This window comes from Peromyscus eremicus, unplaced genomic scaffold (genome assembly GCF_949786415.1).
Source record: "Peromyscus eremicus unplaced genomic scaffold, PerEre_H2_v1 PerEre#2#chr22_unloc_1, whole genome shotgun sequence".
NCBI classification, from domain to species: domain Eukaryota; kingdom Metazoa; phylum Chordata; class Mammalia; order Rodentia; family Cricetidae; genus Peromyscus; species Peromyscus eremicus.
The window spans coordinates 5046110-5066765 of NW_026734286.1; the positions used below are offsets into that span (position 1 = coordinate 5046110).

The 20656-nt window shown below is 38.7% G+C and overlaps 1 protein-coding gene across 1 annotated transcript; it reads left to right on the forward strand.

Annotated features, from left to right (window-relative positions):
- The first annotated feature begins 1772 nt into the window (after positions 1-1772).
- On the forward strand, positions 1773-2711 carry LOC131900664 (olfactory receptor 1073-like). Its single transcript, XM_059251975.1, has one exon. The coding sequence runs from the start codon at positions 1773-1775 to the stop codon at positions 2709-2711; it is 939 nt and encodes a 312-aa protein (XP_059107958.1).
- Positions 2712-20656: the final 17945 nt, after the last annotated feature.

Genomic DNA, 20656 nt, shown 5'->3' on the forward strand with positions numbered 1-20656 from the left:
TCCACTATGTGATCTCAGGAGGGAACTCAGCTCATTGGGCATAGTAGTGCATTTTCCTTCTGAGCCATTTTTCTGACTCTCATTGTTATTTTCTATGGCAGAAATACTGGCTGAGTCCAGTCCACACAGCAGAACTTAAAGTGCACACTGCCACATCTTGCACAGGCCCCGTGTGCCTAGGTGTATGTAAGTTATTCTGCTTATGTAACTGAAAGGTGACATCCATCCAAATGAGCTCCACATTTCCTCCTTCCCACTTATACCACCCACCTTTCTACTCATGACTTTGTGAGACTGACTGCTGTAATCATCTCATGTATGGGGAGAATCACACAACATTTTTATTATACAAGCATTCTGGGATCCAAGTGGATCATGACTCCACTCTGTTGTTTAGCCCTCAGGCAGCTGCATTAAAAGGGCCACAATTTGGGTATACAAGGACTGAACAAGAAAGTAAAGCACAGGCCAATGTTCTTCTCTTAACGTTCACATTTATCTATCTGTCTATCTATCTATCTATCTATCTATCTATCTATCTATCTATCTATCTATCTAATGCATGAGTGTTTTACCTGCTTGTATGTATGTGCACCATATATGTTCCCCAGAGGCCAGAGGAGGGATTTGGATCCCTGGAGCTGGTGTCATGGATGGTTATGAGCCACCACATGGGTGATGGGAACCAAACCTGGGTCCCTGATAGAGCGAGTGCTCTTAACTGCTGAGCCATATGTGCAGTTGCAGCCCAGTGTTCCTTACAAATACTTTGGAAAGTGGAGCTGACTAGTTGGGTATGGGAGGGGGAACACAGGACTGTAAACCCGAATCTAATCAGAGTGAATAAATACCTGAATGAAGATGCCATTGAGAAACCCTTCACATAGGGGTGTATGTGTGTGTGTGTGTGTGTGTGTGTGTGTGTGTGTGTGTGTATGCACATGTGTAGCTGAAGTTCTGGTCCTGCCTGGCCCACGGTCAGGACAAATCTCAGAGTTTCTTTCTGGGTCCCGCCAAGCCCTGCAGTCCTGAAGCCCACTTATAAAATAATTATTCAGATGCTTATATTACTTATAAACTGTTTGGCTGTGGCAGGCTCCTTGTTATCCAGTTCTTACATCTTAAATTAACCCATTTTTTATAAATCTATACCTTGCCACATGGCTCGTGGCTTACTGGTATCTTACATCATGCTTCTCTTTGTGGCGGCCGGCTACTTCTCCTTGCCTCAGCCTTTTACCTCTCAGAATTTTCCTCTTCCTTGTCCTACCTACACTATCCTTCCTGCCTGGCTACTGGCCAATCAGTGTTTTATTTATCAATCAATCATAGTAACATATATTTACAGCATACAGGACATCCCACAGCACACATGTATGTATACATACACACACACACACACACACACACACACACACACACACACACACACACATATATATATATATATATATATATATATATATATATATATATATATATATATATATATATATATATTAGCCTATAATGCTGGCTATAGACAAATGAATCCAATAATACATTAGGAACATTACTTTGAATATATTAGCTCTGTGTTTCTGGGAATGATGAGATCTCATTCTGTAATAATCTCTTTGAATTCTCCAGCCATTGTTACTGTTTTCTTTCTTATGTTTTGTCCTTGGGGACTTTATTCTTTCCTTGCATTTATTCCATTGTGGTTTTTATAGTTGGTATTATTGTGCATGCCAATAATATTTCTGTTTTTTTCCAGAAGTCACTTACAGCACATGAAACAACACAATGATACAGAAAACTCACAGTTTCTTCTCCTGGGACTTTCAGAAGACCCAGAACTGCAGCCCCTTATATATAGGCTCTTCTTCTCCATGTATCTTGTGACCATTTTGGGGAATCTTGTCATCATCCTGGCCACGATCTCAGACTTCCACCTGCACACAGCCATGTACTTCTTCCTCTCCAACCTGTCCTTTGTGGACATCTGCCTAACCTCCACTACCATCCCAAAGATGCTGGTGAATGTTTTTGCACACCACAACACCATAACTTACGAAGGCTGCATCATGCAAATATATTTTTTTGCATTATTTGTAGGGCTGGATAACTTCCTCCTGGCTGTAATGGCTTATGACCGCTTTGTGGCCATCTGTCATCCCCTGCGCTACACAAGCATTATGACACCTCAGCTCTGTGTGTCACTGGTTCTGGTGTCCTGGATCACAAGTTCCTTGAATTCTTCATTACAAAGCTTCCTGGTGTTGCAGCTTTCCTACTGTGCTAATGTGGAAATTCCACATTTTTTCTGTGAACTTAGCATGTTGATTCACCTTGCCTGCTCTGACACCTTTTTAAATGATATGGTAATGAATGTTTTAGCTACAATTCTGGGTGGTGGTTGTCTTGCTGGCATCCTTTACTCTTATGCCAAGATAGTGTCCTCTATAAGGGCAATCTCCTCAGCACAGGGGAAGTACAAAGCCTTTTCTACCTGTGCATCTCATCTTTCTGTTGTCACCTTATTCTATTGTACTCTCCTGGGAGTTTACCTCAATTCTGCTATGACCCAAAACTCACACTCCACTGCAATAGCTTCATTGATGTACACTGTAGTCACCCCCATGCTGAACCCCTTCATCTATAGTCTGAGGAACAAGGACATCAAGAGAGCTCTGAGGAAGAACTTTGTGAGAGAGAAATTAGAAAAGTGATTACTGTCTTGGGTCTTAAATTTTGAAATAAGAATTTTCAGTTTAAGGGCTGAACATTTTGAAATCTCTTATCCTCTGTCTCATGAACATGTATACCAATCCCACTCCCAAGGCTGATAGATCATTTTGGAAGAAGGGATGAAAGAGTTTAAGAACCCGAGGCAGTGCATGACTACAAGGGAACATTATCTTCTAGGCCCAGCCAGACATCTGCACACACGCACTCACAGTAGTTTCAATATCATGCCCCAAACCTGAAAATCCGAGCCAGAACAAACCCAGTCATAGAGAGGAGAGGTGGCACACAATCCCACCCCAAGTGATGTAACTATTTTTAGCTGCTGGGAGAAGAGACTGCCTGCTCTAAGAATGTAGACCCTGGTAAGTTGATCACTTCCTGCTAGAAGGCCACACATCAAGAGTATTTAAGTAGCACCAATTAGTCTCAAAAGATTTCAAAATAAAAGAGCAAAAATTTGAATGGTTATGGAATGGGGAGGTAGATCTGTGAAGAGCTGAAGAAGAGGGCTCATATGACCAAAACATATGAAACTCCCAAAGAATTCATCAAGGAGAGACCCCATTTCTTGGTGTGAGGACAGGAGCAAGTATTATGTGTATGTATCTGCTGTTGTTTCCATTCACTGGACTTCAGATTTCCTATGAAGTAGACAGTTCACCTGTAAGCGTGCTGCTTCTCCCAGTACCTGATTAGTTTTCCATTTTACAGCTTTCACACTTTCTCAAAGTTGTTTTAAGTCACAAATAACACATACTAAAAATACATATTTATGTCATAAGATGTAAATTTCTTTTAAAAAATGTTTTAAATTAGCATAAAAGATATATTATGGCATTTTCAAGCAAAGTATGTCTTAGTAGATTTCCCTTCTCCATCTCCCCCACCCACTGTTACCTCTGCTAGACCCTGTAACCTCCCTCAGTCTCTCCCTCTTTTATGGTTCAGGTGTCCTTTAACATACCCCCATCTTTCCTCATAAACGTTTTTACTGTCTCTGGTTCTCCTTCCACTTATGAGTAATTTACATTAACACTATGGAGTATAAAATTGTTTTTCTTGTGGTTTTACTAAAACATAGTCTTGTGGTGTGCTTCTCCTCTGTGCTCCTTCCACTGAAGGTGGACTCACATCTAACAATGGAGGCCATTTACATAGCTGTAGATGACACTGTGGTTGCTGTGCAGGTCCTTCCTGCCTTCTTGTATTTTTTCCTGACTCTGCATCTTTTAACAGACTTCTGTGCTTTGTATCTCAGCAAAGAATTTTCTTGTCTTCATGGAGATTTTGTTCTCTTTTTCAGTTCTGCATCCACAACACCCATCATAATTATTGGGAGAAGCCTATTATCAAATGCATATAATGAGAAAAACAAATTTTTAGTGAATTGATTTCTTTGGCCTCTGAATGGTAGTAGACCTTATACACACTGATATAATCACATGCATCATACATTCAATCACTATGAAAACATTTCCTTGTCATACAATAAATATAGTCATTAAAATATAAATGAATTCTGCCATGTTAAAATACGTACTCTCTGAATACTAATCGATAGATTTAAAAAATATTTATCTGTGTCTATGTGCATGTGTGCATGGGCTTGTGCACATGACTGCATGGGCCAAAGGCCATAAGTTGGTTTCAGATCTCCTGGAGCTGGAGTAATGGGAAGTTGTGAGCCCCCTGAATTTAGCACTGGAAACAAAACTCAGATCTTTTGGAAGAGCAACAAGTGATGTAAACTGCTGAGCCATCTCTCAGCCCCTGCCTGATATGTTTATATTATTATTATTATTATTATTATTATTATATTATATTATTATTATTAAAGTTAACATTTTAGTTTTTCTCTAGAACTTCCATTTTCCCCAGAAACCTGATTGCTGTAAAGCTCTAAGTAAAATTTCCTCACTGTTCTAAATCCTGCAGTTGTCAGTAGAGGGGCAGGGAATGAACAATTCAGTGTTATTCATTATGTGTCTTCTTTGTGCTCACATCTGTCTTCATCTGTAAGAGAGGCTCATTTCCCTTCCAGTCATGCAGTTGTGGTTCACTAGCTTTCCCATACAAATATGAAAATCCTTTATTATGGAAATAACCTCCATGTAGCAATGTCCAAATATAGAATATTAGACATACTTACAAAATAAAAGCTGAATATTACCTTTTGATTCATAGAAAACTCCAAAGCAGCATATTACACAGTTGTCCTCATGTCCATTGGTTATTATAAGGGTTTGCTTTTGATGCAGAACAAGAATTGCTCAAAACAGATATTTAATGAAGTTCCAGTGTATACAGTGAGATATGATAGACGATCTTCTAGGCTAGGCTGACCCTGGCATTGTTGTCAGTAGTTTTCAGCTTGGGAGTTTCTTCACATCTTGCCTGAGCTTCTAATTACTGAGGATTTATCTGAGTGTTAGATGATTTAGGACAGTTTGGCTGTGGAAACTTGCCCTCCATCACAAATCCTTTTATTTTTCATTTTTTTTTACAATTGCAAAAGATATTTTTTCAAGTATCTGGGGTAGGATTCAAACATAGCACAGCCGAAATACTGAATGACCCTTAAGATTTGCTGTCGGTATCACCATATGCTGTTATCAAAGGGATATTAAGAAGACATCAATGGCTTTATCAAGTACTGAACCCAGCATGATGAAGTACCAACCTGCTAAGCAAGATGTGTTTGCTAGTAAAATAGTGACAAGGATGTTCATAGGAGTAACAATCAACTACTTTGATGGAGTTCAGTCTGGTCCATAGAAGGTAACTGAGGTATGATGCTGTAAAAATGTTCAAAAATCATTGCTAGAGAAAGTATAGACCCTAGCATAAAACTGATTCTATATTTTTTTCATATAATTTTTTTATTAAAATTTTTTTCTTTCTTTTTACATACTAACTCCTGTTCCCCTCCCTCCTCTTCTCCTTCTCCCCCACCACCTACCCCCATCCCACTCCCATCCCCTCCTCATAGAGGGTAAGGCCTACCTTGGGTAGTCAACACGGGTTGTCATACCATGTTGGGAATGGACCTAGCCCCTCCCTGCTGCATCAAAGCTGAGTAAGACTTTGTACCATAGAGAATGGGGTCTAAAAAGCCAGTTTGTGTACCCAGGGTAAGTCTTGGTCCCATCACCAGGGGACTCACAAACACATCAAGTCATGCAACTTTCACCACATTCAGAGGGCCTAGTTCGGTCCCATGCAGGCTCCCCAGCTGTCAGTCCAGAGTTCATGAGCTCCCATTAGTGTGGGTCATCTATCTGTGATTTTTCCCATTATGATTCTGACCCCCTCTTGCTCTTACAACCCTTTCTCCCTCTCTTCAGCTGAACTCAGGATCTTGGCCAAGTGCTTGGCTGTGGGTCTCTGCATCTGCTTCCATCAGTTAATGGATGTAGGTTCTATGATGACAATTAGGGTAGACACCAATCTGAGTGCAGGGGAAGGCTAGGTCAAGAACCCTCTCCACCATTGCTGAGTCTTAGCTGGGGACAATCTTGTGAGTTCCTGGGGTTTTACCTTGCTGAAGCTTTCTCCCCATCCCCTTAATGGTACACTCTGTCAAGATATCTCTTTCATTGCTCTCCCTCCCTGTCTCTCCCCCATGTTCCCACCTCCCATCCCTTCCCATCCCCTCTCTTCTATTCCCCCTCTCAGTTTGCCCAGGAGATCTTAACCCTTTCCCCTTCCTGGGGCAAACCATGTGTGTCCCTCTTAGTGTCCTTCTCTTTACCTAGCTTCTCTGGGGTTGTGGATTATAGCCTGGTTATCCTTTGCTTTGCATCTAACATTCACTTATAAGTGAGTACATACTGTATTTGTCTTTCTGGGTCTGGGTTACCTCACTCAGAATGACTTTTTTCTAGTTCATCCATTTGTCTACAAATTTTATGGGTTTTTTTGTGTTTTGTGTGTGTGTGTGTGTGTGTGTGTGTGTGTGTGTGTGTGTTTACCACTGCATAATACTGCATTGTGTAAATGTACCACATTTTTTTTTATCCATTCTTCTGTTAAAGGGCATCTAGGTTGTTTCCAGGTTCTGGCTATTACAAATAATGCTGCTATGAACATGACTGAGCAAATATTCTTGTGGTATGGTTGAGCATCTTTTAGGTATATGCCCAGGAGTAGTATTGCTGGGTCTTGAGGAAGACTGATTCCCAATTTTCTGAGAAACTGCCACACTGATTTCCAAAGTGTCTGTATAAGATTGCACTCCCACCAGCAGTAGAGGAGTGTTCCCCCTTTCTCTACATTCTCTCCAACATAAGCTGTCGTCTATATTTTTGATCTTAGCCATTCTGACAGGCATAAGATGGTATCAGAGTTGTTTTGATTTGCATTTCCCTGATAGCTAAGGATGTTGAACATTTCCTTACATGTCTTCTGGTCATTTGAGATTCTTCTGTTGAGAATCTCTGTTTAGCTCTGTAGCCCATTTTTAATTGAATTATTTGATATTTTGCTGTCTAGTTTCTTGAGTTCTTTATATATTTTGGAGATCAGCTCTTTATCAGATGTGGGGTTGGTAAAGATCTTTTCTCATTCTGTAGGCTGCCTTTTTGTCTTATTTACTGTGTCCTTTGCCTTACAGAAGCTTCTCAGTTTCAGGAGGTCCCATTTATTAATTGTTGCTCTCAGTGTCTGTCCTACTGGTGTTATATTTAGGAAGTGGTCTCCTGTGCCAATGCGTTCAAGGCTACTTTCCACTTTCTCTTCTATGTGGTTCAGTGTAACTTGATTTATGTTGAGGTCTTTGATCTATTTGGACTTGAGTTTTGTACATGGAAATAGATATGGATCTATTTGCATTCTTCTACATGTAGATATCCAGTTATGCCAGCAGCATTTGTGGAAGATGATGGTACACATAAGTGATCCCAAAAATTCTACCAAGGAAGTCCTACAGCTGATAAGCACCTTCAGAAATGTGACAGGATACAAGATTAACTAAAAAAACAAAACAAAACAGTAGCCATTCTATATTCAAATGATAAATGAGCTGAGAAAGAAACCAGAGAAATAACACCCTTTACAATAGCCACAAATAATATAAAATATCTTGGGGTAACTCTAACCAAACAAGTGAAAGACCTGTATGATAAGAACTTTAACTCTTTGAAGAAAGAAATTGAAGAAGATATCAGAAAATGGAAAGATCTCCCATGCTCATGCATTAGTAGGATCAACATAGTAAAAATGGCAATTTACCAAAAGCAATTTACAGATTCAATGCAATCCCTATCAAAATCCCAATGCAATTCTTCACAGACCTGGAAAGAACAATACCCAACTTCATATGGAAAAACAAAAAACCCAGGATAGCCAAATGAATCCTGTACAATAAAGGAACTTCCAGAGGCATCAGCATCCTTGACTTCAAACTCTACTGTAGAGCTATAGTAATAAAAACAGCTTGGTATTGGCATAAAAACAGACACATTAGATGAGATCGGGCGTGTTCAGGGTGGTATGGATTCCATCGGCGAGAAAGAGGAGAGATTGTATGAGCGAGAATTGCTGAGACCGTGATTGGAAAAAGCACAGGGACAAATAGCCAAACTAGTGGAAACACATGAACTATGAACCAATAGCTGAGGAGCCCCCAACTGGATCAGGCCCTCTGGATAAGTGAGACAGTTGATTAGCTTGAACTGTTTGGGAGGCCCCCAGGCAGTAGGACCAGGACCTCTCCTTAGTGCATGAACTAGTTGTTTGGAGCCTGGGGCCTATGCAGGGACACTTTGCTCAGCTTGGGTGAAGGGAGGAGGAGACTGGACCTGCCTCGACAGAATCTACCAGGCTGAGCTGAATCCCCAGGGGAGTCCTTGCCCTGGAGGAGATGGGAATGGGGGGTGGACTGGGGGGAGAGTGGCGGGAGGAGGGAGGACAGGGGAATCCATGGTTGATATGTAAAATTTAATTAAATTATAAAGTAAAAAATAAAAAATAAACACATTGATCAATGGAATCAAATTGAAGACCCTGACATTAATCCACACACCTACGAACACCTGATTTTTGACAAAGAAGCCAAAATTATACAATGATCTTACATATTTTGAAAATAGATTTTTTTTGTCTCACATAATGTATCTTGATTATGGTTTCCCCTCCCTATACTCATAAATCCTCACCACCTTCCCTCCCATCTGGGCCCACTACCTTTCTGTATCTCATTAGAAAACAAATATGTTTCTAAGGGATAATAATAAAATACAACAAAATAAAATATAAGATAAAGACTTGGTTTCATTGGGCAAAGACTAACCCAAATCACAGGCCACACCTTCCGGAAGACCATGAAGGCCAGCCACCCATGAACTGTCCCCATTCAGTTCACACAAGCAGACCCCTCCTGCCCAACCACAGGCCATGCCTCCTAGAAGATCATGTAGGCTTCTGGTAGGCAGTGCACCCTCAGAACTTGCCCAGTCTTTAGCTTAAACAGACACAGAGCAGTTATCCCTGCTCCATTTGTCACTGTTCCAGCCCCAAACTCCAGCAGATGTCCCCTGCCCAAACACAGGTCACAGCTACCAGAAAGTAACAAAGGTAGACCTATTAGAATTGCACCCAAGTTCTCAGTGATGACTCTAAAAGCCAGAAGGGTCTGGACAGATGTCCTGCATAGAAACCATCTGAGACTACTGTACCTATACCCAGCAAAAATTTCAATAACCATACATGGAGAAAACAAGACATTCCATGATAAAGTCAAATTTAAACAACATCAGTCTACAAACCCAGCCCTACAGAAGATACTAGAAAGAAAAGTCCAACAGAAGGAACTTATCTACATACATGAAAATATGGGAAATAATCTCACAACAGTAAAACCAAAAGAAGGGAAATACACACACACACACACACACACACACACACACACACACGAACACAAACACTCACAGACACACACTACGACCACTAACAATGGCAAAACTGACAGGAATTAAAATCATTGGTAATTGAGTTCTTACTGTATTAATGGACTCAAATCCCAAGTAAAAAGATACAGACTAACAGAATGGATACAAAAACAGGATCCATCCTTCTGCTGCATACAAGAAACACACCTCAATATTAAAAAATAGACATTACCTTAGAGTAAAGAGTTGGAAAAATATTTTTCAAAGCAAAGGGACCTAAAAAAGAAGCTGGTGTAGGCATTCTAATATCTAACAAAGTAGGTGTTGAACTAAAATTAATCAAAAGATAAGGGGGAAAGACATTTCATATTCATCAAAGGAAAAATCAACTGAGATGATGTTTTGATTCTTAACATCTATGCCCTTAATACAAAAGCACCCATGTTTGTAAAAGAAACATTACTAAAGCTAAAATTACATATTGACCCTGACACATTGATAGTGGGAAACTTCAATACTGCACTCTCACCAAAAGACAAGTCATCCAGTCAAAACTAAACAGAGAAATACTGGAGCTAACAGACATTATAAACCAAATGGACCTAACATATCTACAGAACATTTCACCCAAACAAAAGAATATACCCTCTTCTCAGCACCTCATGGAACTTTCTCCAAAACTGACCACATTCTTTGTCACAAAGCAAGTCTCAACATATATAAGAAAATTGAAATAACTTCATGCATCCTATCAGACCACCTCAGATTAAAGTTGGATTTCAACAACAACAGAAAGCCTACAAACTCATGGAAAACTGAGCAACTCTCAACTGAATTGCCACTGAGTCAATGAAGAAATAAAGAAATTAAAGACTTCCTAAAATTCAATGAAAATGAATGCACACCATACCCAAATTTATGGTACACAATGAAAGCAGTGTGAAGAGGAATGTTCATAGCACTAAGTTCCTATATTAAAAAATTGTAGAGATCTCATACTAGCAACTTAACAGAACACTTGAAAGCTCTAGAACAAAAAGAAGCAAGCACACCTAAGAGGAATACAAAGCATGAAATAATCAAACTGAGGTCTGAAATCAAACACTTGGGAAAATTTATGAAATTATTTCATGTTGCAAATGTGTTATTCCATTAAACCAATTTACTCTTTTTCTTGGGACATTTTTTTTGGATAATTTGTCCTTCTTCTTGAGATGTCTTATTTGTCCAGTGGTCTTCAGATTCTTTCATTGCATGCTTTTCTCCTGGAAAGACAAAAACAAAACCCTGCCCCAATCCTAACTTTGGGGAGGTTCCCATTTTTGGCAGGTTAGGTCTGATCAAATGAAAGACATCTGTAAGTCTTGTAAGTTAATTTAGATGGAATGGTGATGTGGTTGATGAATTATTACTTCTCCTAATCAAGAGGTATCTCCTGTCCAAATTTAATTTTTATCAATCTTGATGGTATCCATAGCTTTTCTTGTCCTGTGTAAACAAAAGCAAAATCTCTTCCCCAATATAACACATATCCTGGTTTCCATTCTGTTGTCAACACATCTCTGAAGTATACAGACTGATGAAATTCAGCAGTTTTTCCATTATCCAATGTCTCTCCACAGCTGTCCCCTCCCCCAGGTCTCAGGACACATATATACAGAACCCAAAACAAAATGCCAAGAGTAGTTATATAACAGATTTTGTCATGCTATGCTTTTGAGTTACCTGGCCATTCTGTGTCAACCATTTTATGCTGACTCATATACCCCTGGATATTCAGTGTTCATATCTTTGTCCATACTGTGTAATGATTGCCAGAGCCATGCTGTCTGAATATAAGCTATCCTTTACTACAGAATGTCACATATAATAGAATATGTAATAATATCAATTTTGTAATTAAATTATATGAGAAGCTAAAATCAAACTATAAGAATGAAAGAGACGGGAGTCCTGTTTTCATCAAAGAATCCAAGTTTTAGATCAAGGGCATTACTTTAGCTCTAAAGCAGTGGGTCCTGTGAGAAAATTTCTGTCTCAAACATTGTTTCAGAGAGTTCTTAATGTCTGTTTCTCAGACTCTAGATGAAGAGGTTTAGTATGGGGGTACGTCACAGAAGCTGTTGATGTGTAGTGTAAGTTTTTAGGTGATAGTATAACTAAGATAAGGAGGCCTGTGCTATAGAATAAGGAGTGATGGAGAGGTAAGACACACATGTAGAAAAATGTCTTCCCCTTGAGCTGAGGAGATTGCACATATAGGGAATATTATCTTGGAGTAAGGGTAAGGAATGGCAGGAAGTTGACAACATACCAACAATACAACTAAAAAATATCTCACTATGACATTAGGAAGGACATCAGAACAGGCTGGTGGATCACCTGGTTAAAGTCAAAGAAAAATTTTAGAACTTCCAAGTCTTTGCAGAAGTTCAATGAAGTGTCATTAAGCTCTGTAACAATGCATGGACTACACTCAGAATCTAGCACATAAGAACCAACAACATATAGAATTGAGGATTCATGATGACTGTGTAATGTAGGAGGTGATAGATGGCCATGTATGGGTCATGGGCAATCACTGTCTGCAGAAAGATATCCAACACAACTAAAGTACAAAATATACATTTGAGTGATGCAGCTTTTATAAGTTCTGAACTTGCTCTGGGTCGGGATGTTCACTGGCATCCTTCACCTAAAGGTGAAGCAGATGTCCATAAATGACAGGTTGCAGAAGAAGTACATGGCTGTGTGCAGGTTAGAATCTGAGACTGTGGTTAGAATGATGAGCAGTTTTCCAAGTGTGGTGATCAAATCAATGGAAAAGAAAATTCCAAATACTGGGGACTGAATTTTCTGGTGTCTCTGAAAATCTCAAAAGAATAAATTCTGGGCTGGGCGTTGGTGGTTGCATGCCTTTAATCCCAGCACTCGGGAGGCAGAGCCAGGCGGATCTCTGTGAATTTCCAGGCCAGCCTGGTCTACAGAGAGCGATCCAGGATGGGCACCAAAACTACACAGAGAAACTCTGTCTCGAAAAAAATAAAACAAACAAACAAACAAAAAGAATAAATTCTGAAAGTTGAGTGTCACTTTCTGAACACATTCAGTAAATGTGATTACAGGTATGAGAAAAGAGTGTGACTAATGTTCACAGAAACAAGTATTATTCCTATAGTTTAAATGGTGCATATTTTTATTTTGTGATTAAGAAATTAATTTCTAGCTTTTGGGATTTATTCCTCTCCTAGAGTGCTTGTCTAGCAAGTAAACAGCCCTAGATTTCTTCTGCAGTAATCACGGAAAGGAAAGAGAAAAAGGAAAGGGAAGAGAAAGGAAGGAGGGAAAGAGGGAAGAGAACAGATAAGAATAGATGGGAGGAAAAGAGAAAGAAGGAAATAGGAGGAGAGAGGAGAAGATAATTTCATATATATATATATATATATATATATATATATATATATATATATATATATATTTTAATTTGGTCTTTCAGAACCAAGGAGGTCTTTGTGCTAACTCATTATTATATCCTATTTCACTTTCAACCTTTTTCTGAGGGTGTTAATGTGACTCTGCCATGTGTTTGAGGAGTTTAAATGGAGTGCCATTGATGGACATTTCTATTTCCTGACTATCATGAATAGTTAAGCAATAAACATGGACATGTAGAAACACCTTTGACATATGGACATACTATATTCCTTTCTTTATGTTTGAGAATTTCATACATGCATATAATATATTTTTAAAGCAAATGAACCCTCCTCTCCTCTCCTCCAATTCCTCTCCTATCACCCCTATTACTTTTCCCTTCCAATTCATTTCTTTTGAATGTATATCCAGGAATGGAATATACATTTTTGAGTCATGCAAGAGGTTCTTTCTTTTTAGTTTCTTGGACAGCTTTTTTAACAGGTATATGAATGTACTGTCTTCTTTTTCCTAAGTGACTGCATTAATTTTAATTTCTACCAACCATGTGAAGGTATTCCCTTTTCTCTATATCCTCACTCATACTGGTTAACTTTTAGCTTTTTGCTATTCTAACTGGAATGAGGTGATACCTTGCAATTTTGATTTGCAGTCCCATAATCACTAGTGAAAATGAGCATTTAAAATATACCAATAAACTATATTGATCATTTGTGTGTGATGTATATAGAGTTAATCATATAGAAGATTAGAGTAGAACAGTGGCTATTTGAGGCTGGGAAGTGGGCTGTGAAGAAAGGATGTAGAGAAGTTAGATAAGAAGAACAGACTCCAGTCTTAGTACACAGTAAGGTAAGTATATTTAACGAAAATACGTTATAGATTTTAAATTAGCTGGGAGAGGATTTTAACATAATATTTTATTAATTCTTTTGTACGTTCTTTAATTTTTGATGCATATAGTGTATTTTGATCATACTCACCCCCACTTTTTCCCTGACTTCCACCAAATCCAACCCTCCACCCCGACCTCCACCCAACGCCATGTCCTGTCTTTATAATAACCCACTGAGTGCGATTTGCTGTGCCCATATACTCATGATTGTGGGACCATCCACTGGAGCATGATTTGCCTATGCAAGGCCACATCATTAAAGTAAACTGAACCCTCCATTGCCTATCAGCTGTCAGTATCTCTTCAATTAGGTGCAGGGACTTATAAGCCCCTATGAGATTTATAATGTTTTACTACAGAAAAGATAGATATCTGAGTATTTATATTTGGTTATCCTAACTCAATCACTGCACTGTGTAAGTGATTTAAAATGCCACTCTAAGTTTGTACCATCCATTACGTATCAATAAAAGTACAAAACAAGATTAATTAGCAACTATATTCTATGCACTACATAGGCAATGTGCATAAGGTACGTAAGACTGAGACAAAGGTCTCTGAAACCCACGATGAGAAAAAGAATATAAACACACTTCTCTTGGAAAAATCGTGATGGATGTGATGACATACCTTCAGCCCTAGCCTTTGAGAGGCAGAGGCAAAAAGATTGCCGAAAGTTCGAAGCCACCCTCGTTACAGAATAAGCTCCATGCTAGTCAGGAGTCCACAATGAAAGTCTGTCTCAAAACTAAAATCACATAAAATGTTATACAATGTCAAGTACTACGAATAAAGTTAATTAAAATTAGAAAGTATAATGCAGAAGCAAGATGTGAATATAGGTCTTTATTATAGCTAATCTTTGACATGAAAATAGGAGAGGGCTGTACACAGGGAGGTAGGGACTGAAGAGAGGATTAACAAAACAGCACAAAGGGGAAGGAAAAGGCAAGGATTGCATTTGTTTTCTCATTTGCACAGTGTATATTTTACATATGCATCATGAACGTGTGCATGACAGGAAAACAGAAGGAAGAATGTGTGGAGAGGAAAGTCCATTGGAAAGGAAGAAAAATCACAAGGGTGGATCATACAGGGACAATGTCAGCCAATAGCAATTATATATGTGTTTGAAAATGTTACAACTAAACCAATAGTTTTATATGCTAAATAAAACAATTTAGAGAGCATAGACAGTAGATGCTATTTATCTAGTTGTCCAGGAAAGAACAGCGGATGAAAGGAAATCTATCAAAGACAAACAGGAAGTCATGCCAGAGGCTTCTCTTACTATTATTTGGTAAATGTAATATTGCCCATGTTAGTTTCAAACTCATGATGTCAAACAGTCCTCCTGCCACATCCCTCTGATGTATCCATGTAGAATTATTGATGCTCCTCCAGACCAGCTTGTGGTAGTTTTTGCTTGTCTGTTTGAGTTTTGTTTTGTTCTGTTTTAAGTAATCATTTTATATTAATTTAGCAGGGTGTGTGTGTGTGTGTGTGTGTGTGTGTGTGTGTGTGTGTGTGTGCAACTGCACTTGCCAGAGCACATACATAGATGTCAGAGAACAACTGTCCAGATTCAGTTATTTTCTAACTGCCTTGTGGGCTCTGGGAACTGAACTCAAATTCCCAGGCTTGAGGTTTGGCAGCAAGCACTTTTGTTTCCTGCGTCATCTCATGAGCCATTTGATTCCATTTGACTTAGTTTCGTTTCAGACATGGTCTCACCCTGTAGTACAGGCTGCCCTTGAAATTCTTATGATATTCCTTCCTCAGCTGTTCAAGACCTAAAATTACATTCCTGCACCAGCATGCCCAGCTTACATAATTATTTTTGATAGGCATTGGCAAATAGCATTTTGTCAGGACCATGATGATTTCTGGTCCCAGCAAATGATATTTAAAGATCCCTGTTAGCTCTATACACCATGATATCAAAGACCATTTGAGATTTGTCATTGGTAATTGGGAAATTGTTTTTTTTTTCCTTTAGACACAGGGCCTCATGTTCAATTCAGCAGCACATGGCCTAAAATGGGAATGCAATAGGGTCTTGCCCTATAGTCGAGGCTGCCTGGAATGCAGGTATGAGCCAATATATCTGCCTAAAAAATGTTTGTTAATTTCAATAGAATTTTCATTTGAGACTAAACTTGGATGTGTTTACTTGAAAAATTTGTGTTTCTTTCCCTTTCCTTTTTAAACACTTTCATTAAATTTGTTCTTTCATAATTTCACATGCTTATAAAGTACATTCTGATTACAGTAACCCCTGCACCCTTTTGACACTCCCTCTCATCCCTAATAATGCCCCCTCCTTACACTTATAACCCTTGTTCCTTACATGTACCTTTCACTTATTTTGTTCTTTCTTGAGGTCCGTTAAGTCTAACTGGGACCATGGGTTTTGAACCATCCTTCTCCAAAATTCATCAGTAGACAATAATTTTGCAAAGAAAGGCAGAATCCCATGCCCTCTTCTCTTATCTGTGATCAACTGTTGAAAGTCTGTCTTCTGTAGAACTAGTGTATATAGCTGGAGCTGTTATGGAGTCATAACTGCACCATGTCTAGAAGACATCATTTCACAGCACTTCTCCCTACATTTCCCCTCTTATAGCCCTTTAGGTTCTAATGAAGCTAAAAGCTTTTTAGTTTCTAGCTGAAGCTAACCCAGAACTCAGTAGCCGAAGATGACCATGAGCGCTGATCCTTCCGCTTCTACCTCCTGAGTGTTGGGATGGGTTGTGGGCATGTTCTGCCATGTGTAGCTTCTGTTGTTGCTATTGTTCTTTGTTTGCCTTTGTATTTCCTTTACTTAGGCTGTCAAATTGAAGCAATAGACTTAAATTTTGAGCATTTGGTTTATAAAGCTTAATGACAACAAAAACAATTGAGCTGTTACAAAACTGTGACAAGTTTTCAACTAAACAATTTGCCACTGCCCCAAATACCTACACCTATCTCAGCACATTAATAATTATGCAGAAAAGAAAATGTGATAGATGTTCTTAATTTCATGATACATTGAGTTAGCAATCCAAATGTTTTAAATCTGTATAGGTCATTATTTGCCATTATCCTTCAATCAATAATTTAAAAGGAGAATCTTAAGCAGTGTGTGCTTAATAGAACAAGGGTACTAAAAGTTAGTCACACTTAGCAAAGCTTGGGCTACATTTTCTAATAGAAGAAAGCAAAAAAGTTTATACACAGACATCAGAGAAGGGGAATTAACTTTAGGTGGTACATTACTTTTTCAATAAACTGGATGAATAATCCCAATGTAGAAATGGAACAGACCGATTATAATTTAGAGCTATACCGAAGCAAAACACAGGACTGCTGCCATGGCCAAGTGTATAAAGCTACTTCCTGCAATCTCAGTGACTTGAGAACTCAGGTGGATCCTGTAGCAGAAGGGGAGAGCTGATTACATAAAGTCATCCTCTGACTTTTATACATGCACTATGATGCATATGTGTACACACCAAAATAAATAAATCATTGAACAAATGCATTTTGTATTCTTATCTTCCTTCCTTCCTTCCTTCCTTCCTTCCTTCCTTCCTTCCTTCCTTCCTTCCTTCCATTCTTTCTTTCTTTCTTTCTTTCTTTCTTTCTTTCTTTCTTTCTTTCTTTCTTTCTTTCTTTGTTCATTTTTCTGGTTTTCAAGACAGTACTCTGTGTTACACCTCTGGCTGTCCTGGAACTCACTTTGTAGACCAGACTGGCCTCAAACTCACAGAGATCTTCTTGCCTCTGCCTCATGAGTGCTGGAATTAAAGGCATGTGACATCACCACCTGGCTGAACAATTGCATTTTAGAAGTATTTATTTTTATTTTTTTTTTCCGGTTTTTCGAGGCAGGGTTTCTCTGTGTAGCTTTGCGCCTTTCCTGGAACTCACTTGGTAGCCCAGGCTGGCCTCGAACTCACAGAGATCCGCCTGGCTCTGCCTCCCGAGTGCTGGGATTAAAGGCGTGTGCCACCACCGCCCGGCGCCCGTATTTATTTTTATGTGTATGAATGTTTTCACTGTATGTATATCCATGCATGCCTGGTGCCCATAGAAGCAGAAGAGGGCATTTAATCCCCTGGAACTATAGTTACAGATGGCTGTGAGTAGTATTGTGGTTGGCTGCTAGAAATTGAACACAGATCTTCTGGAGGAGCAGTCAATGCTCTTAACCACTGAGCCGTCTCTCAAGTCCAAAATAATTGTATGTTCTAAGGCAAGAGAGCTATAGTTGTACAAAAGAGCCTTGGTTCCACATGCAGACCCATAGTTGAATATAAACTTAAAAGAAGATATCAGAACTCAGGGGCCTGTCCCCTCCACCTAAGAATTACATTTTAAAACATTTGTATTTTATCAGTCTATTTGATTTTAGCTTAGATTCATATACATCTAAAGCTAACACTGTCACCAAAGGTTAAAAGGAATTGAGTTCAATGATCAAAGTCTGCTTCCAGTTATTTTGATACTTGTTTGGATACCAGATGACAGTGTTTACAACTAGTCTATTATAAGAATCAATATAATTAAGTTGCAATGTAAACACTGTGTTGTGTGACTTCCTTACAGGCGAGCAGGAAACACTGATCCTGTAAGTCATCAAAAGACTGTAAAATGAAGAGGTTCTCAAGAATCAAAGAAATGTATAAAAATGATGATTCTCTCCAGTGCTGTGGAATAATCCTCTTGTACCCTGTAAAGATTTGTCACTCAAATTGGTTTAATAAAATTCTGGTTGGCCAGTAGCCAGGTAGGAAGTATAGGCAGGGTGACCAACCTGAGAATTCTGGGAAAGAGAGAGTGGATTTGGGGTCAGGAGCCAAATGCCAAGGGAGCAGGAGATGACTGTGACATGCTAATAAAGGTACCACCACATGGCAGAGCATAAATAGGGAATATGGGTTAACTTAAAATGAAAGAGGTAGTTAGTAATAAGCCTGAGCTATTGGCGGAGGATTTATAAGTAATATTAATCCTCTGAGTGGTATTCAGGAATTGGATGGTGGGAGAGAACCATCCAATTACACTCCAGGCACATCTTAGTTGGTTGTCATGACTCAGATTAGATCAAAGGATAAATTTTATGTCCATCAATAGTAAGAGTCACATTTGCAGATAGCACAGACATTTCCAGGCAACAGCAGAAAAGTAATTTAATGAAGCAACATGAAATTCATTCAGCCAATCCTGAAACTCAGTGAGCACATTGTCCAAAGAGTAGAAACAGAACATGAAAAAGAAACATTTATATAAAGTTGTTTAATGATGTAACATTTGCTTTGTCATATTAAAGCCATCCATGGCTTTAAGGCCAAATCAAGCCAATCTATGTAAATATTTTTCTCCATGTAACTCCAGTTGAAGTAATCAGCTTTTACCAGTAACTACAGCATTCATCATGTGCTCTGCAATTACCAAGGGACCTCAGTGAAAACATAAAATCAGATGTCCAGTGGAGAAGACACTTGTGTGTTAAAGTAGCCATGTGCATAATGAGGAGGTAAGGTGTGAAATGAAATCACAATGATGAATTAATGGTATAGGTCAGCACAGACCATATGCTCCAAATGCATGAGTCCCTGGGTTCAGTTCTCAAAGTGAAAAAAAAAGAGACAAATAGAGGAGGGAAGGAGGTAGAAGAAAAGAAGGAACAAAAGGAGAGAAATAAAGGAAGGGAGAGAGTCTGGGAAGAAAGATGAAGACACATTCTAGAACTCAGAAAGTAGAGGAAGAAGATTCACAAGTTCATGGTCAGCCTGGATCACTCAGTAGTCTATGTTTCAGAAATAAAGAAAATGAAATAATGATGAAAGAACACATAAAACCCATGGCTCATTTTTTAAAATGTATTTTTATTTATTGTTTGAGTTTTTTGCATATGTATACCATTTATTTTGATCACATCCATGTTCTATTTTTCTCTCCAACTCCTCCCATATCCCTTTACTATGTCTCCCTCTGAAATATATGTCTCCTATAATTTCTTTTAATACCTGACTCAGTCTAATTAATGTTGGACATATGCACATATACAGGGGGCCATGCACAGTGCAAGGGGTCAAGCCCCCAAACAGGAATAACCCTCTCTCCACTTGCAGCCACTAACTACTGATAGCTTCTTATCTAGAAGTGGGAACCTACAAGCCTTTTCCAGCTACACACTGGACTATTAACTGGTTTGATCTTATGAAGGTCTCGTATAGGTAACCATAGTCACTGTGGATCCATGATTGTAACAATCATGCTATATCTCCAGAAGACAAAGTTTCCCAGTGAACCCTGCAACCTTTGTTTTTTATTCCTTTCTGCTCCCTCTTCCATAATGTTTTATGAGCCTAGGGAGGGTGCTTCATGTTTTCTGATGCTATAAAATTAAATATATTACATATCTACCTCATTTAACAAATGGAATTGTGTCCACAGGAGTATTAAAACAAGAATATCCTTTAGTGACAGGGGAAAAAATCTCAATATATATTTTCAAAAATAAATCATTCTTCAGAATCCCACTAGTTCTCTAAAGGAAGCAGCAATTAATAGAGGCTTCTCATTCAAGGATGGGAGTATGTTGAGGAAAGTAGGAAATGACAATAGATTACAGATACCAGAAGGAACAAAAGGGAAAAACTTGAATTGTATGATAAAAGTGCTGTAAAATACAGAGCAATTGTAGGAGATTAAAGAT